This window comes from Pyrgilauda ruficollis, unplaced genomic scaffold (genome assembly GCF_017590135.1).
Source record: "Pyrgilauda ruficollis isolate IOZ18807 unplaced genomic scaffold, ASM1759013v1 scaffold17, whole genome shotgun sequence".
Classification (NCBI taxonomy): domain Eukaryota; kingdom Metazoa; phylum Chordata; class Aves; order Passeriformes; family Passeridae; genus Pyrgilauda; species Pyrgilauda ruficollis.
Window position 1 is genome coordinate 11,247,842 of NW_024515875.1, and position 27,755 is coordinate 11,275,596.

A 27,755-nucleotide genomic window follows, 5' to 3' on the forward strand; every position below is an offset into this window, starting at 1 on the left:
GACCCCCGCCTGCTGCGGGAGAGCGCGGGTGGGGCAAGGGGCGGGGCCCTGCCGGGGGCGTGGTTTGGGGCGGGGCACGCAGGGGGCGTGGTCTCGCCGCCGCCGGGTTATAAAAGGGGCGCCGGTCTCCACTCGCGCTGCCGCCGCTGACCTTCGCGTCTCCTCCGGTGCCGGCCCCGCTCCCGCTCGTTCCCGCCATGGCGCCCAGGAAGTTCTTCGTGGGGGGCAACTGGAAGATGAACGGCGACAAGAAGAGCCTGGGCGAGCTCATCCACACGCTGAACAGCGCCAAGCTCTCCGCCGACACCGGTGAGGGCGCGGCCCGCACGTAGCGCACGTCCCACACGGCCCTGCGGAGCGGGGGACCGGGCCCGGGCCCGGGCGGGGGAGCGGCAAATGTCAGAGGGCGGCGGGGGCCTAAATATAACCCCGCGGCAGCGGCGCTAAATATACCCGCGAAACCGGATCCGGGTTCCCGCAGGCCCGGCCGCCACGTGCGGCCGACCCCCGGGAGCGGGCGGCCCGGGGCCCCGCGCCTCCCTTCGGCCTGCCCCGCACCCGGGAGCGGGGCTCTCGGAGCACCGCGCCGCAGCCGAGCTGCGCTGCCCCCGCCCCGCCGCCGTGCCCGCTTACAGCCCCAGGCGCAACCTGGTGCGGCTCTGCCCGGCTCGGCCGGGTCCAGGCTGCAGGGTGGGATTCTCTCCCGATCTTTTATCCCGGCACTTTCTAAGGGACCCCTGTGACCTGGCCGTCGGCCTGATATCGTGTGTCTAGCCCCCTGGAAAGGGCTTTCCTCCCTGCTGTTGAGTTATCGGATAGCAGGGATTGTCCTGTGGCAGAGGGCCCCCCAAATGTCAGTGAGGAGGGGCGGGCTGCGCCTTCCCAGGCGAGAGGAATGACCTCTTAGGGCTGGAATTAGTGGCTGGGTACAGTTTCTGCCCTTCTCCCGTCACAAGGGTAACAGGGTGCTTTGCCTTGCAGAGGTGGTTTGTGGAGCCCCTGCCATCTACCTAGACTTTGCCCGTCAGAAGCTCGATGCAAAGATTGGAGTGGCAGCACAGAACTGTTACAAGGTACCAAAGGGAGCTTTCACAGGAGAGATCAGGTGAGCCCCAGAGAGTAAAGTTAGAAGGTGCCTCTGGGATGTGAATTTCCTCCTGTGAGTCATCTCCTTTCTCCCCAGCCCAGCAATGATCAAGGATATTGGAGCTGCATGGGTGATCCTAGGCCACTCAGAGCGAAGGCATGTTTTTGGAGAGTCTGATGAGGTGAGTGGCCTCATACACTGGAGACCTGGTCCAGCTAAGATGGGTCTGCAAAGGCTGGAAAAGTGAGTAATTAAAACAGACCTCTAACCTGTTTTATTGGCCACCTTGTTTCTTTTCCATTCCCAGCTGATTGGGCAGAAGGTGGCTCATGCTCTGGCTGAGGGCCTTGGAGTCATTGCTTGTATTGGAGAGAAGCTGGATGAGAGAGAAGCTGGCATAACAGAGAAGGTGGTTTTTGAACAGACCAAGGCTATTGCTGGTAAGAGGAAAAAGAGATGGTTGGTTTGGGGTTTTTTAGCCATTTTCCAGCTCTCCTCTTCCCACTATGTAGGTATTGTGCTCACCTCTACCTTCTCCCTCCTCCCTAGATAATGTGAAGGACTGGAGTAAAGTGGTTCTTGCCTACGAGCCAGTTTGGGCTATTGGAACTGGTAAAACTGCAACTCCCCAACAGGTATGAGCAGGGGAGGTGGCTGATTAAATGACCAACTGACCCTTCCCCCTCAGGAAACCTCCCTGAAGAGTCTTACTGAGAATCTCCTGGAGATTCTTAGAGACTATTTGTTCCCATGTCTTTGGAAGGGATCTGTGTGCAGAATGGCTCAGGCCTCAGTGTGACTCTTGCTTTGTATTGCAGGCTCAGGAAGTTCATGAGAAGCTGCGGGGGTGGCTGAAAAGCCACGTGTCTGATGCCGTTGCTCAGTCAACTAGGATTATCTATGGAGGTGAGTCTGGAGCGACTTTCCAGGGCAGGAAGTGCTTAGTTTGTCTACCTGTTGCTGTAGTTGGTATATCGTTCTCTCCCTGGCAAGGAAACTCTTGATCTTGAGAGCATAAAGAATCACCTTCTAGCTTGTTTGGGTAGCTTGCTTGGATAAGTGGGAGACAGTCTTGCTGTCTGCAAGAGGTGGCTGGTGCCTTGCTAGTCCTGCCTTTGCCCTAGTTCCATTTTCCTAGAGCTGGCACATCTGACCTTAAGACACTGCTCCCTCCTTAGGTTCTGTCACTGGCAGCAACTGTAAGGAGCTGGCTTCTCAGCATGATGTGGATGGCTTCCTTGTTGGTGGCGCTTCTCTCAAGCCAGAGTTTGTGGATATTATCAATGCCAAACACTGAAGCACCCCATGAGGAGCTGTCCCTTGTGGTTAAGAAATGGAAGCAAGAAGGGACCTTTTGTTGCACACGTCTCAGTACGGAGGCCTCCCTCGAGGCTGTCCCCCTCCACAGCCATTGTTCTAGATGTTCTGCTAACCACCCCCACCACCTCGGAGTCCTGTTAGCAGGAGCCTGTCTCAGCAGAGTCTTGACAGTCTCCTCTCTGAGCTGAATCCTCAGTTTCCCGTTGACCTGTTCAGAGCCCGCAGCCCACCTGGCCAGTATCTCTCCCTTTCCCTGCAGCCCTGCAGGGAGAGGGGGCCGCTGGTGCTGCGGGGAGGAAAAAGGAACCACAGTCTCTTGCATCCTTCAGCTCCATCAGCAAGGAACCTGTCAGCTTAGACCCTTGTGAGATGTCTTCCTCACCTGTGTCCCGTACTGAACAATAAACGAAAAACAGAAAAAGCAAAGATGTGTCCTGGATCTTATTTGGAAGCATCTCGGGGACAAGCAGCATGGAGAACTTACTGCTTTTGGAGGTGGCTGAATGCAGAGAGGGTTTTGTGGGCTTTTCCCTGAGAGCCCACTGTTATCCCAATAGGCACTGCACAGGTTCAACTCCAGTAGCTGCTGGAGCACCTGGCTGTTCCACCAGTGAGCCAGCTTCCCTGGCAGGCTCAGTAATGTGCTCATCTCTGCTCTTTGCCTGTAAGGACTGGTAATTGACTTTGCTCATTAAATGTAGAGTTGGGCAGCTCAGACTGCAGGGAAGGATTTTATTTAGGCCCTGTGTTGGGGCAGTGCTTGCTGCCTGCTTTCAGCCATGTGCTGCTGGGTGAGGAAGCAAGACTTGATGTTACTTCCCAGCTGCTGGTTTTGTTTTTTTTTGGTAGTACTGAGGATGATGAAAAAGAAGTGGCTCACAAGGAGGAGCTTATTTGTGAGGCGGTACATCCTTGGGAGCCTATGGGCAGTGTTCCAGCTGCTAGTGCTAGCATCACCTGAGGGATTAGGGGCCGGAGCTGAGGAGCAAGGAGGAAAAAGCCTGATGCAGTGGGGACTCCTGCCCTGCTACTGCTGGGACAGCTTCCTGCTGCCCAGCTGGATGGGAGGGATCTCCTTCCTAGGATATCAGGTGGCTTGAGAAGGAAGAGCCTGACAGCAGCAAGGAGGTGGCAGCTCCCAGCTCTGTATGTGTGCAGAGTGATGTAGAAAGGAGAAGGATAATTCAAAGGCAAAAAAAAAAAAATTCTGAAAACTGTTTTCTACAGCCAGAGCACGTGTTTCTGAGAGGCTGCTGGGCCATGGCTGTAGTTTGGGGCTGTTGGGTCATACAGAGCAGAGCAGCAGTGATGCAGCAGGGGCACACAGTGGTCCTAAGGCTGCAGGGACTGGGTACAATCACTCAGGGCTGGGCCACTGGCTGCAGCTCTGCTGCCAGCTCCTGCCCAGCCCTGCCCACAGCACAAGAGCCCAGGAGAGTGACCTACATAGAAGAAAACAGATGGGAGCTGGGCATTGATCTTGCTGCTTTGAGAGAATGCAGGGGCATGAAAACATTCATTTAATGAGGAATAAACTCATGGAAAATAATTTCTATATCAGCAGGAGTGCCAGATCTTGTTTCTCTTCTTTTTGTCTGCTTCCTGGCAAGACTGCAGCTTTCTGGAGTGGAAATACTGCCAGATCCCCACAAGAAATTGTAGTGGTTGGATGTAAAACAGGTTGCTGCTGGAGAAGAATGCACTGTGCCAGATGTGACAGCCTGAGAGAGGCTGTGATGGCTCTGCATCCTCAGCCCCAAACAATAGCCAGGCTGAGCTTGTATTCCCAGTAGGCACCACACACATGTTGGACTCAATGATCCTTGTGGGTATCCCTTTAAACTCAGAATATTCTGTTACTCTGAATATATTGGACTTAAACATAGCCATGGCTGGCCACACAGATCCATCCACACAGAGCACTGCCACACAGCACTGGCAGCCTCATCCCACACTCTGCTCCAGCTGAGCAGGACGGAGGTGCACTAGTGAGTGTCCGTGTATATCTGTGTATTTACAGAAGTATTTACACACGTGTACAGTGTCTCCTTCCAGCAGCTGGCCTCAGGCAGTGCCCAGAAGCTGCCCCTCAATCCCAGCCCCTCCAGCCCCCAGCAGCAGCTCCCTGTGGTGCTCTGACCACGAGTTCCTCACGCAGGGCAAAGTGCAAAAGGAGTTTCATGGGAAGACCCGACAGGCTGCGCTGATCAGGTGCAGGACATGGACAAATCATCACAAACCATTGACACATGACTGGCCCTTTTATTCCTGTATGCTGTATTTGTTTCTCTGTGTGACCTAGATCACCCCTGGCTCCTGCCCTAATCACTCTTAATGAGTCCTGTGCAATCCCCAAAAGCTCTTCCCCTGCGTCTCGTCCTGTGTCCCACACCCCTGGAGACAGCTACACCTCTAATCCTAAAGGTGCTCTGGGGCTGAGGCTCCTGGGATGGGGCTGGACAGGGTGTTCCTTTCTCTGAGTCCTTAATTCGTGTTCCCACCTGCCACTGTGCTCCTCAAAATGGGTCTTTATTGGACTGATGGCTCCTGGAAGTGGATACTGCCTGGGCTCCCCCTCCTGCCACCATCACCCTGTGCTCCTGTGTGGGTGTGCGGGCCACTTTTAGCACATACCCTCCCTAATTGTGAGGATAATTAGGTTTGGGATATATATATATAATCTAAATAAAATTTCTCCAGTTTAAAGATTTGTGTTTCCTTCTGTAATTAGGGAATGTTTAGGGCAGGAAGCAAAGGCAGGAAAGGAAGTGTTCATATGCAGATTAACTCTTTAGTCTGAGGGTGGTGAAGCACTGGAACAGGTTGCCCGAAGGAGTTGTGTCTGCCCCATCCTTGGAGGTGTTCAAGGCCAGGTTGCATGGAGCCCTCGGCAACCTGGTCTAGTGGGTGGCATCCCTGCCCGTGGCAGGGGGATTGAGATGAGCTGATTTTTGATGTTCCTTCCAATCCAAACCATTCTGTGGTTGTGTGATCATGAGCAGGGAGTGAATTGAGATTCCCATTCAGATGTGTAGCAGAGGAGAAGGGGTCGGCACCGGGGAGTCTAGCAGGACGGGGCAGGGGGCAGCTTGCTGTGCAGCCCTGAGCGCAGGGGTGCTTTGCAGGAAGGGCAATGGCTGATGGTTGCGTGAGCAGCTCTGCTTGGACCAGCTTACCTAGCACTAGCGTTATCCAGGCTCTGCAAAGGAGCAAAGTGCACTGAAGGGAAAGGGAGCAGAGCCTTGGACTTTGTATTAACTGCAAACCACGGCTGACCATCAGCTCTGAGCAGCATTCCTGGCTGGTAAACACCCAGTGCTGTTGGCATCGGCTGGGCACAGGCAGCCTCAACCCTCATTCCCAGCTCCACAGCCTGGAGGACAGGGCTGGAGCAGCGCACCCCAAAAACCCCTTCCTGGCATCCACGTGCCCATATTCGGGGAGGCTTCATGCAGAGCCCAAGGCGAATTCTGCTGAACATGTTAATTAAACATTTACTAGAGGGTAAATTAGGAGTTAATTAGGCATTCACCGCCCGAGTGCCCACCACCCCGTGCAGCCCTGCCTGACTTTGAGCCGGCCCCGTTTTGAGCTGGGTGCGCACAGAGGTCCCTTCCCACCGAAAAAACCCTTCGGTTCTCTGGATGCGCTAACAGCTGCAGATGTCACGCAGCCGGGAAGGCGGAGCGGGATCGCAAAGCGCCTGTGGCGAGGGCGGGACACGCTCCGAGCTCGCCGAGCCCCGGTGCTGCGGACAGCGGCGGGCCCGCCCCGGCGGTGGCTCCGCGCCGCGCCCGGGCAGCCGCGCCCGCCCCCGTTCCCATGGCAGCGGCCGGGGCTCGGCCGGCGGCCGCCGCGGGAGGCGGCAAGCGCGGCCTGCGCCGGGAGGATGGAGGACGAGGAGCCGGAGGGGGTGTCTGCCCCAGAAGAGAGGGAGGAGGAGAAGGAGGAGGGGGAGGAGAAGGACGAGGATGAGGAGAAGGAGGAAGAAAAGGTGAGGGGGAGGCCCTCAGCACCGCCCGGCTGTGGCTGGGCCAGCGCTGGCGTTGTGCTCTCTCCTCTCCCAGGAGCTGGTTCCCCGTGCCCTGACGGAGGAAGACCTCAAGGCGGGCCTCTCTCTTCTCAGTAAGACCGGCAACGGGCTGGCCCACGCCTATGTGAAGTTTGAAGCCAAAGACAAGTGAGTGTGCAATGCCTGAGGCGGCAGAAGCCCCTTACTCCATGGCCATGGAGCCGCTGTGCCGCGAGCTGGTGAGCGGCCATGTGGGGCAGGAGCGTATCCAGGCCCTGCTGGAGTATCCAGGCCCTGCTCTCCAGCCACCTGGATTCCAGTCCGTGCCTCAGCTTAGCCTGTCCATCCTCAGCCCTGGCCGGACACACTGCTGGGAACATCAGTGTCCCCCAGGGCTGAGGGCACATCGCTCTGGACTGTGCGCTCCTAGGAGGGCCTGAACAGAGTGACCTCCCTACAGGCACTTTGAGAAATATCCATTGGCATCTGTCCTCCGAACTGCTAACTCTTAAGGCAGGCAGCTGTAAGTACTGTGCCACAATGGCCTTGGGACAGTTTGGAGCCTCAGCTTCCCCAGCAGAGCCACCTAACCAAGGCCCCATTAAGACTGTTTCTTTCAGCAGCCTCACAGGGTATCTCAACCACTATTTTTTCCACTAGAAAAGTCCTTCCACACAGTCCTTTGTGTTGACACTATTGTCTAACCAACTCCTCCCCAAAACTTACTCTTTTCTCTGCTCTGGTTGTGCCCTTTCTTGACAGATACAATTCAACGGGAATTAGTACTCCCTCTGCCAGGAAAGCAGGTCCAATCTTACCATTTGTCTTTGCTTATAGGCCTGTCCCTATCACCTGCCTTTTTCTTCCTTCTCTCAGCAGGGCTATCTAGGACAGCAGGGAAGTAGGAGAGATGGTTGCCCTCCCTCCAGTAGTGGCAAGGAGCAACCCAAAAGATGGTAGTGGGGAAATATGAGAGATATTTCATTCACATTCACTTTCCCTCAGGGGCCTGACAGACATCAGCCTCCTCGGAAGCTTCATCCACCTGCGGTATGTGGATTTGTCAAAGAACAAGCTGAAAGATTTGTCCCCACTGAGCAGCCTAACCCAGCTGCTTTGGCTGAAGGTGGATGGGAACCTGCTCACCAGTGCCAGCATGCAGGAGCTGCCCTACCTCCAAGTCATCAGCTTTGATCGCAACCACATCATGGATTTTGAGGGCATTACTCACCCCCTCCTATCCAACCTCAGCCTGAAAGGTGATACAGGCTACCTGTCTTGTGGGGACAGTCTCTTGGAAAGGTGGAATTAACTTTCTTGTCTCTTCTTCCTCTGGCACTCAGAAAATAAAATCGAGACAGTTCTGGGCCTGAGTCACGACCATTTGTTCAGCCTGCAAGTCCTGGAGCTGCGAGGAAACAAGATAAAGACCACAGCAGGGCTCGGTGTTTCCAAGCTCAAGAAGCTCTATCTGGTAAGGGATCAGCCAGCCCGGGGGAGTGGGACAGAGCTGCTGCAGATCCCAGCTCCTGCAGCCCAGATAGCACAAAGGGAGTGGCCATGAACCACAAATCACAGAGGAGTCCATGCTGGGTGCATCGGGTTCTTCCCTCACAGCCTCCTGCAGGAGGGCAGCTTTCCCTTCAGGCAGTGTTGGGCAAGCTTGTATTCCATGTGCCCTGGGATCACTGGAGATCACTGGGCAAAGCAACAGCTTTGCTTTTTGGGTGACAAAGGGAAGCAATGCCTCTTTCTCCTCTTTGATGGGCCCAATCAAATACTGGTTTAAAGCCAGAACAATTATGTGACTCACACCTACAGCTGCCAAAAAAGAAATTGATTCAATATTGCAATAAGATAGGAGAAGCAGTTTCTTAATATCATAAACAATTACTTCAAGGAAGCATTTACTCCTAGAAATGGAAGTGAAGAAAGTATGTATGGCTTAGCCCCATGGATCACACTGTGCAACAGCTTGCAAAGACTAAACAGATGTCCTGAGTCACTACCTCTTGAAAAGCAATTAAATATGATAAAGGCTTTCAAAAACTATGTGGCTTCTTTTCATCAAGATTCTCTGGCAGAAAACACTGAGGAGATTGCTTGCTGAGATTGTCTACAATTTTCTGATGTAAAACTGGGATTTTGTGACTGGAGGTGCTCCAAGAATGGATGAAGTGGATCAGTCAGTAGATACAATACAGCATTTCAAGGCATACCCGGTCACCTTAGTGAGTTATTGCAGGGAAGCAAACAGAGCATCTCTGCTGAGAGAAGATTCCTGGCATTACTGAGGGGTTTCTGAGCTGCCCATGTGAAACAGGAAAGTTGCAAGGGGTGATTGTTAAAACAAGAACAACTGACTCACAAGAATCCTTGGGGCTTGAATTTGTCTCCCATGTCTACCTGCCCATTAAATCATTTTGCAGGGAAATCTCCCCCAGTAATGCTTTGGTTTCTGTGTAAAGACTTTGATGTTATTTCAGCCTTGGGTCAGTGCAGCTGATTCCTCAAGGACAGGGTTCAAGACAAAGGGTTCAATTTAAGGAATTGAACCACATTTGGTTAATGTATGACATAGCCACAGATGAAATTTCATATGTAAAAATGGTATGCACTAGGAAGACTACGAGGTGGCTGTGTGCCGTGTGGCACCTGCATCATTTTTGAGGGTCGCAGTAGGGCTGTGTTAGCTCCTGCTCATGGTGCAGCAGTGGTGGCAAAGGCTAACCTGAAAAAGGTGGAATGTGCAGGAAAGGGGGAGGAGATCATGGGCAATGTATGGTAACTTTCCCTAAGAAACAGTGGCATCACATCTGGGTGAAGAACTGGTGTCCAAGGGACGGTGATGGCGTGTCAGACAGAATGTTGTTTGATTTAGGGGAGAAAATTGGAACAACTCTGAAAAATATTGATTCTGCATTGTCCTGCTAGTGCTGGCAAGGCTAGAGCTGGTAAAACAATTCATACTGAAGTGATGAAGAAAGTGAGAGTGTTGGGAGGTTACTATTCCTTTTGTAAACCAGTGATCAGTGAACACCCCACCCACACCAGCTCACAATTTTCTCTGAGGTACAATGTCCTAATCCTTCTTGACTGATAAATCTGCTCATGTGGCCTTCACTAAATAGCCAGCTTTCCTTTTTGTCCTGGTGTTGCTCCTTTTACTTGGCCCAGCTGGTCCAGATTCTCTGTTGTCCAGTTTCTATGAAAATCCTTCTTTTCTACAAAATGTCCACATCCTGAATGACTCAGCCCTAAAATGTTCTCCTATCCCACCAGTTCAGCCTGTGCCCCTTTTTCAGTCTCAGGTATTGCCCAGGTCATTGCTTGGGTACCTATGAGGAAGAGAGAGCACAACAGCACCTCTCATCCCGTTTTGCATTCAGGTCTCAGCATCCTTAGGGACTGCAGCCCCGAGCCACGTCGGCAAGGAAAGCCCTGCTCAGCTCCAGGCTGGAGAACGTGGTGGGGAGACGATAATCACCAGGGATGCTCCAAACTTGGCCGCACAAGGCGGTGAGCAGCCTGACAGAGCAGAGCGGAGGTGCTGGCACTGCGGGGAGCCTCCGCTTGGGCAGGAGACCTCTAGTGGTCTTTTCCAGCCGAAATCCTGCTGTGAAAGTAGGACCTGAAATTCAGAGCTTCCGTATTTCCCTGCTTCGTTAACCCACATCCCAGTGAAGTGAGCGAAATTCAGTGATGGGGAATGTTCAACTTCCTGAAGTAAGACACAGCCCAGAGGAGTAGAAATGCTGTGTCCAGTTCTGTGTCCCTCCGTTTAGGAGGGACGTTGAGATGCTTGAGCATGTCCAGAGGAGGACAACAAGGCTGGTGAGGGGCTTGGAACACAAGCCCTGTGAGGAACGACTGAGGGAGCTGGGCTTGTTTAGCCTGGAAAAAAGGAGGCTCAGGGAGACCTTATCACTCTCTACGAGTTTCTGAAAGGTGGCTGTAGTCAGGTGGGGTGGGTCTCTTTCACCAGGCAGCAACTGACAGAATGAGAGGACACAGGCTTAAGCAGTGCCAAGGGAAATATAGGTTGGATATTAGGAAGAAGTTTTTTACAGAAAGGGTGATGAAGTTCTGGAACGGTCTGCCCAGGGAGGTGGTGGAGTCACCATCCCTGGATGTGTTTAAGAAAAGACTGCATGTGGCACCCAGTGCCATGGTTTAGTTGAGGTGTTAGGGCATGGATTGGACTCGATGATTTTTAAGGTCTCTTCCAACCGAGTCATTCTGTGAATTCTGTGAAGGGAACTTCTTGGTCATAGATTTTCCCCACAAGGGAAGTAGCTACTGGAAGGTGCCTGGACTACATGGACTGTGTGACTGAGAGGGGCTGGTTACTCATCCTTTAAACACATTAATTTTAGGCTCAGGTGTGCTTTCCCCTCCATGATGTTGCTCTCTGAGGCTCAAATTTGGCACTGCCGTGGAAAGGGGTGCAGTGGAGTGTTCACATGGGCTGATTTTGTCTCAGACACCAAGCAATGCTTCAGGAAACACTTTTTCAGCAAACTTTTGGTCCTTGAATCTGAATCCTGAGAACCCACTTGGCCAAGACCCTGAGCTATCTGATTGAGCTTCAGACAAGGCTGTGTTATGAACGGTAGGAAGTCTGAAGGATAGAAAGAGATGTAAAGGCCAGAAATAACTGCTGTTCCCTCTCCTTTGTGTCCCCATTTTCCTTCTCTCTTCCTGTCTCCCTGGTGCTCAGGCCAAGAACACCATTTGCAGCCTTGAAGGCCTTGAGGAGTTTGAGCAGCTGGAGATTCTGCACCTGCGTGACAACAAGCTTGAGGCCCTGGATGGATTCTCTGATAGCATGAAGTGCCTGCAGTACCTCAATCTACGGTGGGTCCTCCCTGCTCTGTGTTGGGACCAGAGATCCCTTCATCAGACTGCATTCCCATTTAGATATTTAGGATTTTCTGGGGTTTTTTGGGAAGTTGAAGACCTGCTAGGGATGGGTTGATATTTACCATCCTTAACTTGTGTTCAGCAGCTGTCTAGGATGTAACAGCCAGGGCCTTTCCTGGGCTTCTTAGAAAATATCAGCCTCTCCAGTCAGCTGGATCCCTCAAAGTGTGTTCTCTGGGTTCTGCCTGCAAATGCCCTTTAGTTCTCAGTGTTTGCCAGGCAGGGCCATGGTGATGTCGCACGGGTCAATGCCTGGCTGAGCACAGAGGAATCCACAGATGTCCTTTTTGTGCCTCACTCTGGGGAGCTGCTGACAGATCTGGATCTTAGGTGACAGATCTGTAGTCTAAGGCCTATGGTACCTCATGCTGCTAAGTTTTGCTTTTTCTGTCTTGTCCACTTATTGTTCCAAAGGGATTTCACTACTCACACCGGTCTCCTTCCCGTGTGCTTCCTTTTCTTTAGGAGCAATGGGATCAAAAGCTTTCAGGAGGTGGAAAAACTGCACGTCCTCCCCATGCTGCAGGCACTGGTGCTGATGGGCAATCCGTGTGCCGAAGAACCCGATTACCGGCTGCAGGTCCTGTCCCGGCTGCCCCAGCTGCAACGCCTCGACAAGGAATTGGTTGAGGAAGAGGAGCAGGAAGAGGCCGAGAAAATCCGACAGACAAGGAAGGAAAAAGAAAAGGTGAGAACAACGCAGTGCAGGGATTAGAGGAGGTGGAGAGAAAGAAAAAGGACCAAGCATGCTGATAAAGCCTCTCCTCCACTATATTACATGAGGAGAAGGGTGAGGGATGTCAATCTCAAGAGCACAAGAGCCTGAAAAAGAGGCCAGTGTTTGCAACCTGGTTGTGGTGGCCAGCATGCCACCCTGCTGCCATTCATGACCCCACTAGCAAAAGAGGGCAGTGAAACGGGAAGAGACATTGGGCATGGAGTCATTAACTTCTCCCTCCTCCCTTCTTCAGGAAATGGAAGAAGCTCTTGAGAATACAGTGGCTGAGTGACCCATTTTTAACACCTGTTCCCAGAGGCTGTCAAGATGTAGTGATGCCTTTCCCTGTTTGTGAGGCTGAGAAAGTGAGAGCTGTAGGTACCAGCTTCACCTCATTTTACCTCTGGAGAAAAGAGGAGTGCTACCCACCCTGGTCCTGCCCTGAGGCACTGCAGTGTTTTGCAGTCACTGCACTGTGTTCTGTTCTCAGTAGGCCTAAGAGGGGAAAGGGGAGAGTTACAGGTTCTGTGGTTCGATTTGATTCCCAAAACCCCTGCAAGATTTTCTGATTTGAATAAAAATAATTAATGAGCCTGGAGTGACTGGGATTGTTTATCCTGCACACCCACTCCTATTCCCTGGCTCTCTCACCCTCATCTGTCTACGTCTATCCCTTGCTGCCTGCCTCTCTCTGTCTCTCCATCCCCTACGTGCTGTTTGCAAAGCTTTGCTAAATCCTGACTCATCGCAGCTCTGGGTCACATGCTGCTGTCCCGGCCCTATCAGGGGCGTCTCCATCCTGCTGCTGCCGCCACCGTTGGCTTAGAGGACACATCATCTCCCCTTGAGGTCCTGCATCCCTCCTCAGCTTCGTCCTCTCTCCTTTCTACCAGCACTTTCTCAGTCTCTCGTCCACCCCTGCCCTAGGAAGGTAAGTGTCTCCCCACGGCCAGCACACCCCTCACTGCGTGCATGTTTCTGCTGCCCACCTTGTGCCCTCCAAACCCCACACGCACTTTGGGGTCCCTGCGGAGAAGGACCACGGTGAGCGGCATTAACAGCTCAACTCCCCTCACTTCCTCCCCCTGCTCCTCCCACCTCTGTCTCCTCACCCCCATCCTTCTGACTTTTCTTTCATATTTTAATTTCAGGTACTCCCTCCTTCCCAAACCCCCCCTTTTCCCCTCCCGGCAATCATCATTTCAGACGTGAACCCAGGGAATTGCAGGAGGGGGGGCAACCACCGAGGATAGGTGGTGCTCCCAAGGGCACTGCCGGGAGGTGCTGCGGGATGGAGCTTCCCCGGGGGAGGGGTGGTAGTGGGGAGAAGGCAACGCTCAGTCTGGGCACCGCTAGGGAAAGGATCCAGCCTCGGAGCGGACCAGCCCCCCCAGCCTCCCGAGGTGTTGACAAAAACACGGGCGCTCAGGGAGAGGGAGGGAGAAGAGGTGATGTTTTCCTATTTGCACAGCCCCACACCACAGGGGAGGGGGAGAGCAGGGAGAGGAGGTGACAGTCAGGCAAGCAATAGCTGCATCAGTCACGACACTGCAGCAGTGCGGGCTTCCTGGGAGCAGTGCCCAGCCCGAGGGAATGGCAGTAGCACACGGGAGTGCTGGCGGTGCTTTGGGGGAAAGGTCTCCACCGTGCTGGCCTGGCAGGGACAGGGAATTGCCAGCGCCAGCTCCACAGGAAGGCATTGCAGCAGCACCAGCCTCCCAGCGTACGCTGCCCAGCCCCTGTTCACGGGGGCTGCACAGCCTCCTCTCTCTTCCTGGATGTGGTCTGTGGCTTCCCAGCTATGGCTCCATCCCAATCCCTTATCCCAGCTTATCCGCCTCTGACCTCCTTTCAGGACAGTGCAGCTGATAGCAGGGATTTCAGGGTGGTTCTGTTCAAAAGAGAGCAAAGGCAGGGGACATGGGGCAGCAACACAAGTGGAGAAAAGGCTTTAAAGGACTACAAGGGAGAGAAGATCATGTAAGTGATAGGGTGGGGCAGGCAAGGCTGGATTTGGGCATGTCATTTGGCTTCCTCGGATCTGGCTCCAAGAGGGGCAGGTGGATGCGACCACAGGGATGTGACCAGGGGCAACGTGACCAGATAAGCAGAGAGCCACAGCATCTGGCACGGGTGTGCTGTCAAAGATGACTTTAAGCGGGGTCCTGTCCCTCTGTACCCCGTGGAGGCTGTTGAGGCACAGCCAGGACACTGCTGCAAAGGAAGCTCACGGCTGTATGAGCCGGCATGACTCTGGAGGAAGTTCCTGTGGTGTGTGCCAGATGGCGTGAGGAGCACTGCCAAAGCGGCTGATGGGGGATCCCAGCCCAGATGGACATGGTGGAGGGCTCTGTGCAGGCTCCAGAGAACCCTGGAGTCGCTGACCGCAACTCCCCACACGAGAAGCTCTGGCTGAAACTTCAGAGCAGCAGCACGATTTCCTCACGCCCTTGTGATTTCCACCCACCCAGGGCAGTGGCGTCGAGCGCTGGCTCCGGCTTCCCCATCCTGCTTCTCAGCTCCCCTCGGTGCTGGAATGTGCTGGTTCAAGCTCATTTTCCCCTGCCCTGGTGCTCAGACCTTGTGCTGGCTGTGTCCCTGCTCGCACACGCCACAGGGAGGTCCTGGCTGGGGCTCTGTGGCTGCTCTGGCCTCTGCCAGCCCTGCTCAGGGCTGAGGGAATCATCTGCGGGAGCCCCGGGAGGAAAACTTGGCAGTGCTGGGAGCATGGGGGGACACATGCCTCATTGCAGCACCCCAGCGTAGCACAGCCCCACAGCCAGGGGAAAGAGAAGATGGCATGAGGAGCTGATTTGGAACCCCTGGAGAGCAAACTGCAGCAAGAGAAGCTCTTTCAAACAGCCATCATTACCCACCAGCATGTTTTCTACTTCAGGTTTAACCAGGTGCCCCAAAATACTTCCTCACCGCCCCCCACCCAGCAAAGATCCAGCCCAGACTCATCTGCTTCCCTGCCTCAGGAGAGGAGCAAAGGGTTGGCAGCTGGGCCAGGTGTCCCCTCCCTTCAGAGCCCTCTTTGCCACGTCTGAGGCACCGTGGCCTTCAGCAAGATGGCTCCTCAGGCTGCCAGGCTCCGCGCTCCCGCCGCCTTGGCACAGCCTGACCCCGCAGCTCACGGGCACACAGGGACACTGAGCAGGCGCTCGGCAGGGGGGCATGGCTGGGCTCTGGGACAGCCAGGCTGGGATGGCCCCCCTGCCGTGGGCTGGATCGGGGCTGGGGGTCCCCCCTGGCCGGCTGCCCGCTGCCCTGCCCATCACGCTCGGCTGGCTCCCCGTTCGCTGCACAGGGACACAGCACCGCTTGCTGTCTGGCCCGGCAGGCGCTGTCCTCGCCTCCCGGCAAGGGGACAGGAGATGCCAGGAGCTGCTGCCCTGTCCTTGACACCAGAGGCGGGAGCACCTCCCTGCTGTGCCAGCTGATCCCTCCCTCTCTGCTGCCCGTGGCACCCTCCCCATCCCTGCCATCCAGGCTTGTGTTGGGCGCTGCACTGTGATGCAGGGAGAGGCAGAGTGCTCCTAGTTTGTCAGCTGCAGCAGAGGGACAAGGCAAATTCAAACAGATAGCCAGTTCCTGGAAAAATTTTCATAGATTCCTGTAGTCTGGGTGAATTTCTAAATTTCCTATGGCAAATAGTTTTAGCCCAAATTTCTAAGGTCACTTTTCCTTGAATTCCCTTGTCTCTGTCAGTCTAGATGTAGAAGGGGTGAGCACCACATCCTGGAGCCTCTCAGAGCTGAACATATCCTGTTCTCTCCTCCCCACAGACTCACCATGGCGGTCGAGAGGATCCATGCCCGTGAGATCCTGGACTCCCGTGGGAACCCCACCGTTGAGGTGGACCTCTACACACACAAAGGTACGTGGGTGAGATAAGAGACAGAGGGCAAGCCCTGCCCAGAGCTGGTGCTGTGCAGCAGCCTGGCACGCCAAGAGCATGGAGGGTCCTCACGGGTGAACCCCAGCAGACAACAAGTCAGGGGAAGAGGCAGAGACCAAAACTCTGCTCGTGGCTCTGCTTGTGCCTGTGCTCAGCAACTCTGCACACGTGCTGGGCAAATCATGACAAGACAGCTGGCTGTCCTGCATGTGACATGAGCCATGTACCTGCCCATAGCAGGGACAGAAGGTCTTTTTATCATAAATATCTGCATCTTCTCATTGTACCCCTGCTGCAGCTGTGCTTTAGTCCTGAGGCACAGTAGACATTTGGTAGTACATCCATGGCCGTGCTCATGGCAGGGGTAAAGCTTTGTTCCTGAGATCTCTGTGCAGCTATGTCCATGCATGGGGCTCAGCTGGAAGAGCTGCATTTGCACGGGGCCCAAAACTGCTTGGGCTGAGGGGTGAGGAGCAGTGAGAGGCCAGAGCAGGCATGCAACCATTGTCTTCCTTCTTCAGTGAGGCAGAAACCTCAGTCTGAGGGGGAGGAAGCTGAGGGTGGCTGTGAGTCAGGCTGCTTCTGGAACTAGGAGGAGGGCTGAGGAACTTCACCCATCACACACAATTCTGGGATCAGTGTGAATCTCTGGGTGCCTGATATCCAAGTTCCTCAGCCTGGAAGCCCTGGGTGCATTTATTTCTGCCACTGGGGTGCTCCACCTCTAGGGAGACCAGCCACGAGCAGCCAGCCAGTGGGGCCATCCATTTACACAAGCAGCTGCTGCATCCTTTCCTGTGAAAGCAGGGTAGAAGCAGGTGCATGAGGGCTTTTCCTCTTCACCCTCTGCTTGTCTCACGCCCCTGTTTTGCTGTTTCCCAGGCATGTTTCGAGCAGCCGTCCCCAGCGGAGCGTCCACTGGTATCTACGAAGCGCTGGAGCTGCGAGACAATGACAAGTCACGTTTCCTTGGAAAAGGTGGGGACATGCCTGATCCACAGCTCATCCTCGGGGCTGCCTGTGTGTGGGGCTCTGCTGGAGGCTACTGCCCACCCACACAGATGACACAGATGTGTCCCACTGCCCTCAGGGAGACCACAGAGGCACAGACTTAGCGTAAAGTGAAAGATCAGACTCGATCTTCCCTTGCTGTCTCCCTCTCTCAGTCTCTCTATTGGTCCTCTCCCTCCCTCTTTCCACTCTTCTCTCTGCCTCACTCTCTCTCTCTCTTTCTCTCTTTCTTTCTCTGCCTCTTCCCTTCTTTAGGGGTCCTGCAGGCCGTGGATCATATCAACAGCACTGTCGCCCCAGCTCTCGTGGGCTCTGTAAGGATTTCTCTTTGTTCCCCCTTGTCCAATGCTTACTCTGGTCCATCTCTGTCCCCTGATCTCTGTCTCTGCCTCTCTTCATCTCACTGGGTTAACAGACACAGCGATGCTCTCTGTGAACCTGGGCACACCCCTCCTGCTCCCCCATGCCTGTGTGTGTCCACAGCAATCTTTTCTCTAGGAGGAAAGGATTTAATTCTTCCTGGTCCACCGCAGCATCTGTGCAGCCTAACTATTCCCCTCGGTGCTTCCTGTAGAGCTCACCCCCTCTTTCAGCTGTGCTCCCCCTCAAGCACTGAATCACATCCACATGCTGTGGCCTCATCCTGGTGTGATGAGCAATGGTTGTACCGTGCAGGGTCTGGCACAGCCTTGCAGAGCAGTGGTGTCACATCTGCAGCCTGTTCACACCTGAAGACCTGGAGCCTGCTTTGAGGAGAGCTGAGCCAAAGCCACATAATACACCCTATGTAGCCCATGGCTGGCTCTGGCCGAGAGCCCAGTTCTCTCCACCCATGAAAAACACCCAGCGTGGTGGAGGGCTGCCTGTGTTGGCTCTAATCTTGCCCTCCACCTCACTCCTGGGGACGGCTCCATCCAGTCTACATTCGCTTGCTTGAGGTTGAGCATGTTCTGTTGTTCTGCCTAGCTTCTGTGTGACCACAGCACCACAAAGCTCCCTGGAAGCTGCCAAAAGGCTGGGTAACCCCCCAGGGGCGTCCTGTGTCCCCAGCAATGCGTGGCCTTGCCTGGGCTGCAGCTGACCCCCTCTCCACCACGGGTACATCCACACTGCACTGCAGCAACACCATCAGGGTTACCTAACCTGACTAAATACCACGGCACCAGTTTCCAGAGCTTTGTGTGTATATGTTCCCCCACAAGCTGAAAAGGTCCTTTTTCCCCCAGCTTCTCCATCAACGCCTCCTCTCCCGCTCACCAGAGCCAGCAGCTCTTCCAATCATCTCCTTCTCAGGAGCTGTTTCCTTCTTGCAGGGCCTCTCTGTTGTGGATCAAGAGAAGATAGACAATCTGATGCTTGAGATGGACGGCACAGAGAACAAATGTAATTCATCCCTCTTTTTGGCTGGGAAATTACGAGCATGGGAGGCTGCAGGGCTGGAGAGGGGGGCACTGTCCAAGCTGTGACGAGCCCAAGACTGGGCTGGCAAGGGCACCCACCCACTGGGCTGGATGTTGCCACCTAAAAAGTCAATCTCCTCCTTTGCCCACAGCCAAGTTTGGCGCCAACGCTATCCTGGGAGTTTCGCTGGCCGTGTGCAAGGCGGGAGCTGCAGAGAAGGATGTGCCCCTGTACCGGCACATCGCTGACCTGGCCGGCAACTCTGACCTCATCCTTCCTGTGCCAGTAAGACTCCTCAGTCCTTGACATCCACCTTCACAAGCTCCAAAAGAGTGTTGTTTCCAAAAGAAACTTCAGAGGTGTTGGGAGGTAGATAAGGAAGGGATATGGGATTGAAACATCAGGTGAGTGCACTGCAGTTGTCAGGGAAGCAAACCAAGGCCTGAGATTTGTCAAGTTTCAATGGGAAAAAAGGAGCCTGAGGAGGACACAGGAGAGGTTGTGGTGGGGGGGCTGACTGAAGATCTCATTCTTAGCACAAGAAGCAGAGGGCATCATGTGAACCCTCTGGGGCACAGTTCAAAATAAGGGCATATGGATCTTCACACCAGGGGGAAACTGCCTTGAGAAACTCTTTCACAAAGGGAGTTTGTGAAGAAAACAAGAAAAAAAGGTCCTGGAAGAGAGACTGACAGCACTGTTGATAAACACATACAGATAAACAGAGCATAGATAAACACACATAACTCAGGAGATCTCTGAGAGGGAAACAGGTGGGAAAATCCTCCCTAACCATGTGGTTTGAGCCACTGCTGGAGGGAAGACTCCAGGCTTATGTGTCTTTGGTCTGATGGTTGAAGCTGATGTGCTTACACACCCCTGTGGGATGTGGCATGTACGGGCATGGTGACACATCTGAGAGCCACCTCTCAGGGGTGCCAAGACCAGTTCCTTCAGCTCTGACTCTCTTATGGACTCTTCCAGGCTTTCAATGTGATCAATGGAGGTTCCCACGCAGGCAACAAACTGGCCATGCAGGAGTTCATGATCCTGCCTGTGGGAGCTGAAAGCTTCCGCGATGCCATGCGCATCGGGGCTGAAGTCTATCACAACCTCAAGAGCGTCATCAAGGAGAAGTATGGCAAAGATGCTACCAATGTGGGTGATGAGGGAGGCTTTGCTCCCAACATCCTGGAAAACAGCGAAGGTGAGAGCCCTACAGAGATGGGGTACCCCTGCCTGCAATGCTATGGGTTCCTCTGCCCAGCTCACAGCATTCCCCAGACTGATTCAAAAGATGATGCCTCAGTGTCATTGACCTCCTGTGTTAGGGAATGTTTCTAAGCTCCTTCTCCTTGTGGTGGCCTTGATCTGTCACAGCCTCTCCACACAAACCTTTTATGTGTGTGCACGCTTTTACGAGGCCTTCCACAAACTTGTCTTTGAGCTGTGGAATCACATTTTAATTCCTCCTTGTCCCTTTGGACACAGCCCCTGCAGCTCCTTGGCATGTTTCTGTTGCCTTCTGGGCTCCCTTCTACTTCTTCATCACAGCACCAGACTCTCAGTGGCTCTAGGGATCTTCCCAAGGGAGGTTCCCACCAAAAGGCAGAGCTCTCTGCATGGGCTGACTCTCCTGACTGCCATTCTCCCCTCAGCTCTGGAGCTGCTCAAGGAAGCTATTGACAAGGCGGGCTACACAGACAAGATCGTCATCGGTATGGATGTGGCAGCCTCCGAGTTCTACCGTGACGGCAAATACGACCTGGACTTCAAGTCCCCAGATGACCCAAGCCGCTACATTTCTGGGGACGAGCTGGGTGACCTCTACCAAAGCTTTGTTCGTGATTACCCAGGTGAACTGCTGTGTAGGGCGGCAGGGAATCAGCACCGGTGCTGCACAAACCCTCTGTGTTTTAGGGGTGGGAAGGGAGGCAGCTTTGACTCGTGCCTCTTTGGCTGTCCTTTCAGTGGTCTCCATTGAGGATCCCTTTGACCAGGATGACTGGGAGGCCTGGTCTAAGTTCACTGCCAATGTGGGGATTCAGATAGTGGGAGATGACCTGACAGTGACAAACCCCAAGCGCATCGAGCGAGCTGTTGAAGAGAAAGCCTGCAACTGCCTCCTCCTCAAAGTCAACCAGATTGGATCTGTCACAGAGGCCATCCAAGCGTGAGTCCAGCCCACTGCCCTTGTTGTCCTGTGAATGGGTTGGTGATGAACCACAGCCAGGTGTCACTCTGTGCACCGGGTGAACAAACTTGTGTCTCTACCAAAGTGTAGGATGCTGAGAGTGGGAGCAGAGTGTGCCTGAATCTTACCCTGTGCAGGTGGTAGTTGTAGGAGTAGGAGCTACTGACTGCATTTCTCACTCCTCGCAGCTGCAAGTTGGCCCAGGAGAATGGATGGGGTGTGATGGTGAGCCACCGGTCTGGGGAGACCGAAGACACCTTCATTGCTGATCTGGTTGTAGGACTGTGCACTGGGCAGGTAGGTGAAAGCCAGGCATGCACAGGCCTGGAGGAAAGCAAAGGGATATCAAAACAGAATACCCTGCCCTGCCATGAGAAACTGGTACAAGTCATAACAGTGTCTTACAGTGTTTGCTTTGGGGAATGCTTTACAGATAAAGACGGGTGCTCCCTGCAGGTCTGAACGCCTGGCTAAATACAACCAGCTCATGAGGTAAGGGGCTCCAGGGATGGGAATGCAGAAGAGAGAATAGGGGAGTGACCAATTGGGTGGGAGAAGCTGAAAGCCTGAGGGTTGATGGGGCTTGTGGGTGAAATGTTACAAAGACAAGGCACAGAGATGACAGTAGGATCCCGGGGAGGTCTCTGGGGCAGACTCCTTTCCTCCTCCTTGGCACGAGGGTGCCGCCCTGCAGTCACAGCAGCTGGCAGGAGCTGAGATCCTAGGGCACATGTCAGCTTCCTGCTGATGAGCTGCCTCTCCAGAGCCCTGGTGCCTCCAGTTCTCCCTCACTACAAGGGCCTGATGTGTGCTGTCTCTCTCCTGCAGGATTGAGGAAGAGCTTGGCGATGAAGCACGCTTCGCCGGACACAACTTTCGCAACCCAAGTGTTCTTTGAACATTGTCCCCGGGGCACAGCCACCCTGCTGCTCTTTCCCACCTCACAGACTCTGAACCCCCCTTTCCCTCCACTGCTCCCTTTTTTGCTCTTTCTCCCCACTCTGTCACCTGGTTTCCTCTCACCTCGAAACCCCTCGAGTTCGGGTGTCCCTGGCTAGATGTACCCAGGTGAAGGATGAGAGAGCGGCCTACACCCCGTCCCTCGCTGTGGGGTCATGAGCATTCCCGGACCTAGGCATTGCGCGTCTCTGTTGTTCGCGCAGGGCCACGCCTGGGCCGCTCCGCTCGCGTGCCAGAGCACGGCAGCGGCTGCCCAGCGCGTTCCCTGGCGTGCCGAAGCATGTGCGGTGACCATGTGTGCGCCGGCCGGCGTGCCCGGACACTGCCGCCATGGCGGCCGCGTCCAGCGAGTGTTGCCAGCGGCTCGCCCTCGTTGTGCATGTGTGTAGGTGTGTGTACGTGTCCCGGCCTACGGCGTCCCTGTGCCCCAGGCGTGCGTGTGCACTGAGCCCCGGTGGGAGCCGCGCGTCCCCCGCCTCCACCCCGGCAGTGTCGTGTTGGGCTGTGCTGTGTTGGGCTGTGCTTGGTGTTGAAGTGCGCTGCTGTGCCGCGCTGCGTGTGCGTGTGCGTGCTGTCGGTCTCTGGCTCAGCACATAGTACTGCGGGGCAATGTATTAAAGCACATCCGTGAACAAACCCACGCTCTCATTTGCTTCTTGTGACCTTTCTCTCTCTGTTCCCTTCCCTCTTGCACTCCTTCACCCTGCCCTCTGCCCACGATGTCTGCTTCACCTTCTGGACAGCCCGTGCTCAGCTGAGCAACAGACAAACTACAGATCCCTAAACTCTATTAAAATGTATTTCACACCTGAGTTCCTGACTTGGCCTGATGTTTATTTCTACTTGCCAGTGTTGGGGAAGTGGGGACGTTTTGCCACCAGAGCAGGAGATGCTCACACGGAAAGGTAACAAAAAAAAAGGCAGAGGGGACTGGCAAGGGGAAGAAAAGGCCCAGCCACTCTCACCTGCTTTCACAGCTTTGTCCCACAGCCAGACTGCTCTGTTGGCCACCAGCTGGGAAACACCAAAGGGAAGGCATGTGTGATGACTTGCCCCTGTCATCTTCACCAAACCGTGTTGCATGAAGATCTGCTGTGCAGGGACTTTAATCATGCCTTCCACTGATGCACAGGCCTCAGGGTGGGCCCCCAGCCGTCTGTCTGCTGGACTCAGATGCTGGACAGAAATGGCAAGTCTTTGAGAGAGAAAACGCTGGTTGTCCTCCCCCAAAAGGGGTGTGTAGGGCAGTGACTGGAGGTGTAGGTGGGATGGGTAGTCTCAGCTCCATCTTTTTTCACGGGGGCAACTCAGCAGTACTTGGGGAAAGCTGCCTGTGCTCCAGCCAGTGCCCCAGCAGGCTGGGTGCCAGCAAATCCCAGCGCTTGCTCAACAAACAGCTTTGTTCTGGACTGACTCAAAGGAAGGCGGGGGGTTGGGGGTGCTACTGTGGGAAATACAACTGGAGAATAACTGGTAAAACCCATTATATGTGCCCACCATTATATTCACGTCAGTAACCCTACTACGTTCTTGGGCATACTCAGCTCCTGCCCCACCTCCCTACAGAAAGTTTCCAGACCCTTGCTTAACTCTTGTCTGAGTTTGTTTCTGAGGTTGCTCAGCAAGTCCCAATCCCCCTTGACTGTGTCCTGACACAGACTTAAAAATCCAAAGACAGAACTTTAAAACACTGGCATTTCACTGCTGATCCTTTACTAAACAGCACAGATTAAGCACTAAGTCCAAGAAGGGAAGACAAAGACTTTGGCACACATGCCCAGAACCGAGAAGAGGGTGGGAGGGGGAATGCGAGGGCAGAGACAGGACTGGTTTCCAGGGCATCAGCAGTGCCCATCTCCCGGCAGGGCATGCCTTGTGCCCCGGCCGCAGCCGGGTGTGGCGGGGCAAGGCTCCGCTCCATCTCCCCCCGCCCCGCGTCCCCCCGGACCCCGCGGGCTCCTGGGGCCCCCCAGAGCCTCCCCGCCGTCACGGCTCCCGCAAAAGCGGCTGTGTGCGTGACAGCGCTGTTTGCCTGAAGGAACGCGCGTTTTGGGTACAGCCAGTGGGCTGTCTTTTCCCGTTGTACACCTCACTGCTCCTTTGTTTTAGATACTGGGATTTTGTGAACAGTATGGCTACTGCTTAACAATCAGGGCAGTTTTCTTTTTGGGGGAAAAAAAAAAAAAAAAACAACTTTGTTACGTTTCATATTCCCAAGAGCATCTCCCCTTCCACCCCACCCCTCCCATTCGTCCTTTTCTGTGCAAGGAAGGCAATGAAGTGCCCAAGGTAGCTGGCGTTGCCCATTTAAATGCAGCCAGGCTGCGACAGCAGGGAAGTGGTGTACGTGTCCCTACAGTGCAGGAAGAATTTGTTAGGCAAGAGTTTCTGCCAGGGAGGCATCACCACGTCCCTGTGTCAGGGAAGGTGTGTGAAAGCCGGAGGGGATGGGAACACATCCCTCTATAGCAGTACCTCACCTTGGTGCCTTTTCTAAATCAAAAGAGCTCGTCACTGCTGGCACAATGTACAGAAGGAATACGTGATGCTGGCATGTTTGTTTGGGTCACTGCAAATATTTGTCCTCGTCCCGTTCATCCGAAGATGCTTATGCTCAGCGGCAGAGATTTGGTTACAGTTCCTTTGCGGTAGGAATGTCCAAGGCTGATCCTGTACGTGAGGACTCCTGTTGTATGAGCTGATGTCTCCGTCAGATTGCTGTGCTGTAATGTGAATGCAGTCGGAGTAGAGTAATAGCACGGGGATGGGCTGGCAATGTGACGCTATCTGTGAATGGAAACATTTGTTGGATTTGCTGTCTTTTACCTCTCAAATCGTACTCTGTTTAAATTACATTTGCAGAGCAATGTACAGCTGTTAAAGGGATAATTTAACATTAGCTGCTGCCTCTTCCTCCCTGCCCCCCCAACGCCTGCAGAATTTTTCTTTTTTTTTTCTAAACACGTGTGTGTACCCATAAATGAGCTGGAGGGGAGGTGTCACTGAATTAGGCTTGTTGTAGAGCGCAGAGAAAAGCCTTAATGATGAAGAGCTACCGAATTTCTCTAGTATGCTCTTGCCTGTCTCAAGAACAGTGGCATGTTGTCCAACCTTGAGAAACCAATACCTTTCATACAGAAGGCTGTCAGGGACACTGTCTTGATGAACATCTGACAAGAAGGCAAAAAATTTGGGTGCTGGGTAATTCCTATGGGGTGCTGCACAGCTTAATCAAAAGGAGAGCATTTGTCTCTGCTGCTGGAAGACTAAATACAGGCAGCTTGGACAGGTTGGCAGGAGGACATTATGAGGCTCTCTAGGCAAAAATCAGCCTACTAGAGCATTGTGTATCTCGGTGTGGAAGCAGCTATAACTTGCTTCCTTATTCCTTCTGTCGAGGAGACTACTATATGCTGTGTGTCAAAAGGGAAGTGGGGCTCCATGTATTTTTAGAGTAAGAGTTTCACAAGAAGATCCAGATGAGAGTTTGGAGGTCTAGACTTCAAACCCCTGCTAACAGCAGGGCCTGCTCCAGACCTAGATGAGGCTGCCTGGGGCCTTGGCCAGGCAGTTTCTAACCATCTGAAGGTGAGGAGATTCCCCAGCCCCTCCTGAAACCTCTGTCACTGCTGAACTACCTTTAGGGGGGAGGTTTTCCCTTCAGTTACAATTTCCCTTCTTGCAAATTTCATAGGCATTTCACTGTGTATCTGTCAGAAGAATCTGGCTCTCACTTCTCTGTAGCCCTCCACACCAAAGGGGAAAAAAAAAAAAAAAGCCAAAGAGTAATTGGTTACCTCCTAACTTTTCTTTACTCAAGGCTGAAAGAAACAAGCCTTTCTTTCAACCTCCCCTTATACGCCATGAGCTCCAGCACCTACCTTATCTCATTCCCTCCCCCACAGGACTATCAGCACCTCTCTTGTGCTGTATTTCCCTAAGAAGGATACATCCCAGCCAGGGCCTCTCCTTTTGCAGGCAGTTGTTTGTCCCCTGGTAGAACTGGAAAGCAGTGGGATGGTGTGGCTGGAGAGGTGGCGTGTCCTATCTCCCTAATCTGAGGGAGGACCAGCTACAACTCAGGAAGTTTGGCTCCTGGTGGGCTCACAGACTCCCCAGGTCATATATCCATCCTGAAGAGACACAGCTATAATGCTCTTGGTTTGCCAAGGCCTTCAATCTGTTGATTTCAAAGGTGAGATAATTTTATTTCCCACGTTCTGCAGCCAGCCCACCTTGGTCTTGCTGCACGAGCACACACAAACACGCGTGGTTCTCATGTCTATTTTCCCTGTGCTTACCACCCTGAAACAGAGCAGAGTGTGGCTTGACCTAGCAGCAATTTGGCTGTGAGCATTTGTAAGTGGGGAAAAGGAAAGGTTGTCCTGATCCTGCTTCTCTTTTGAATCACCTCTGATGTCTCTTCATAAACTAAGAGTGCAGGCCATCCTTGGCTGGCTTCTGGGAGTAAACCAAAGCCTAGTATGATTTTCACAAGGTGTTGGAGTCTCTGCCTCTTCACTTATTGAAATAACAAATGACACTAAAAATCTTGATAATAAATTTAATATTTAAGTCAAGCTTTTGAACTGAAGCAAGTGACCTGGTTATGGAAGATGATGACATGAAAACCATTTGGGGCTTGACACTGCGGTTATATAAACTTGGTGTCACACATTCCTCATCCAGAAGATTCCAGCAATACCAACCACTGCAGCGGCCACAGACAGAGGCTTCTCCTCAAACCACGAACCTTGGGGATCTGGGTATTTTGTTCAGCATCCAGAGAACAAGGATCTTGACAAGATCTTCCTCCTTCATGAATCATCACTTTGGCCTCTAAGGGTCACACACACTGTGAGCGCAGGACGCAAGGCTGTCAGCTCCTAAAGGCGACAGTTTGAAGCAGCTGTGACAACTGCAAACGCCACCGCCTCAACAGCAATAATAATATTCTGTCTTCTTGTCTGGGGCTCAGCTTGGTGAGGCACTTTGTGAAGCAGATAACGCTTACCCCTGTGCTTGGGATTCCACAGGGTGTTCTATTCCACAGAGCACCTCTCCAAAGCAGTGTGGTGAAATGTTTTGGACTGACCACACAAAAGCCAGTGAGCATTTTTGCAAATGTTAGCCATGGCTTTTTCAATCTCCCGTGCCAGGTGTGGGAACCAGAGAGTCCTAGGGAGCCACAGCACTTCAGGATTACTGCTGGCAGGGCAGAGGCTCCCTGCAAGGGGCAGGACAAAGAGGCAGGCTGGGGAGAAGGGTGGATGTGAGAATGAATGAGAGCTAGAGACACGAAGCACGCTGATGTTGTGCAACAGGGTGCTGCATGCCAGTGGGGCTGGCTTGGGATTGAGAGGCACTGAGAGCAACTCTGCGTCCAGGATAAATAGCGAAGCCCCAAAATGGCATGGTACCCCTGGGAAGTGGGTGTGGAACACTTGCAATGGGAGCCATCAGCTTAGAAGGGACATTGCTCTTAATGATTTTTAAAGCCTTGGGGTGAATAGCGCTGCTGAAACCCCCACGAGGAGAGGACCACATCTGTATTCAGTGCCGAGTTTGGACGCCGTACAGTAAATAGTGCTCGGAGCCATGTAACGGACAATGAGAATTGCTGAATAAAAGCCCGTGGAGAGCACGCCATCCAGCCTGCTCACTGAGAGGTCCTGCCGAGGAAATATTTTGGGATTATGCTTGAAGGCCATCAGAGTGAAACTTGCCCATCTGCCCACTAAGGCTCCCTTATTTAAACATACAGCCGTGTTCATGTCTGTGAGACACAGCTCCAGGTCTGGCCCCATGACTGCCGTGCCTTCTGCAGCTAAAGGGGGCAGGAAGGGCAGCACCTGAGGCTTCTCCTCGGGCCCCAGCCCCGCGCTCCGCCGGCCGTGCTCCCGCAGCAGGCAGCGGCTGGAGCTGGATCAGCCCCAGGGCGGGCTGGCCGGGTGACAGAGCCGGCGGGCTCCCCCTTCCCTCCCAAAGCCCTTCCTCCGACAGCAGCTTTTCCAAAATGGCCATCGACGCCATGAACTTGGCCAGCGAGAGGAGGCAGCCGTTTCTGAGCGGCCGTGGGGGGATGTTTCACGTTTCTGTGGCTGAGCCCCGCCGCTCCCCCGCACCGCGCGGCCGCGGGAGGCGGCAGGGGGGGCGATGTGGCGCCGCTCGGGCGAGGCCCGCGCCAGCCGGATCCCGCATCCCGCCGCTGCCGCGGCCGCGCCGTGC

The 27,755-nt window shown here is 53.9% G+C and overlaps 3 protein-coding genes across 3 annotated transcripts; all 3 read left to right on the forward strand.

The window, feature by feature from the left end:
• Positions 1-120: 120 nt before the first annotated feature.
• On the forward strand, positions 121-2,833 carry TPI1 (triosephosphate isomerase 1). Its single transcript, XM_041463821.1, has 7 exons — positions 121-309; positions 982-1,105; positions 1,184-1,268; positions 1,395-1,527; positions 1,637-1,722; positions 1,906-1,993; positions 2,266-2,833. The coding sequence occupies exons 1-7, from the start codon at positions 198-200 to the stop codon at positions 2,382-2,384; spliced, it is 747 nt and encodes a 248-aa protein (XP_041319755.1). The 5' UTR covers positions 121-197; the 3' UTR covers positions 2,385-2,833.
• Positions 2,834-6,296: 3,463 nt separating this feature from the next.
• LRRC23 (leucine rich repeat containing 23) lies at positions 6,297-12,658 on the forward strand. The gene is made up of 7 exons (XM_041463932.1): positions 6,297-6,446; positions 6,502-6,587; positions 7,425-7,678; positions 7,763-7,893; positions 11,140-11,276; positions 11,808-12,030; positions 12,314-12,658. Exons 1-7 carry the CDS (start codon positions 6,297-6,299, stop codon positions 12,350-12,352), a joined length of 1,020 nt encoding a protein of 339 aa, XP_041319866.1. The 3' UTR covers positions 12,353-12,658.
• Positions 12,659-12,811: 153 nt separating this feature from the next.
• On the forward strand, positions 12,812-22,339 carry ENO2 (enolase 2). The gene is made up of 12 exons (XM_041463825.1): positions 12,812-12,991; positions 15,849-15,940; positions 16,844-16,939; positions 17,228-17,286; positions 18,286-18,355; positions 18,525-18,658; positions 19,358-19,580; positions 20,032-20,229; positions 20,345-20,546; positions 20,756-20,864; positions 21,001-21,059; positions 21,396-22,339. The coding sequence occupies exons 2-12, from the start codon at positions 15,856-15,858 to the stop codon at positions 21,463-21,465; spliced, it is 1,305 nt and encodes a 434-aa protein (XP_041319759.1). The 5' UTR covers positions 12,812-12,991; positions 15,849-15,855; the 3' UTR covers positions 21,466-22,339.
• The last annotated feature ends 5,416 nt before the right edge of the window (positions 22,340-27,755 follow it).

Excerpts from the sequence above, each read along its gene's own strand:
- TPI1 (XM_041463821.1), top strand. The coding sequence starts at position 198 with ATGGCGCCCAGGAAGTTCTTCGTGGGGGGCAACTGGAAGATGAACGGC. Across the intron at positions 1,528-1,636 it reads ACAGACCAAGGCTATTGCTG|ATAATGTGAAGGACTGGAGT; the intron begins GTAAGAGGAAAA and ends CCTCCTCCCTAG. Across the intron at positions 1,723-1,905 it reads AAACTGCAACTCCCCAACAG|GCTCAGGAAGTTCATGAGAA; the intron begins GTATGAGCAGGG and ends TTTGTATTGCAG.
- LRRC23 (XM_041463932.1), top strand. The coding sequence starts at position 6,297 with ATGGAGGACGAGGAGCCGGAGGGGGTGTCTGCCCCAGAAGAGAGGGAG. Across the intron at positions 6,588-7,424 it reads AAGTTTGAAGCCAAAGACAA|GGGCCTGACAGACATCAGCC; the intron begins GTGAGTGTGCAA and ends ACTTTCCCTCAG. Across the intron at positions 7,894-11,139 it reads AGCTCAAGAAGCTCTATCTG|GCCAAGAACACCATTTGCAG; the intron begins GTAAGGGATCAG and ends CCTGGTGCTCAG.
- ENO2 (XM_041463825.1), top strand. The coding sequence starts at position 15,856 with ATGGCGGTCGAGAGGATCCATGCCCGTGAGATCCTGGACTCCCGTGGG. Across the intron at positions 16,940-17,227 it reads GTCACGTTTCCTTGGAAAAG|GGGTCCTGCAGGCCGTGGAT; the intron begins GTGGGGACATGC and ends TCCCTTCTTTAG. Across the intron at positions 19,581-20,031 it reads CATCCTGGAAAACAGCGAAG|CTCTGGAGCTGCTCAAGGAA; the intron begins GTGAGAGCCCTA and ends TTCTCCCCTCAG.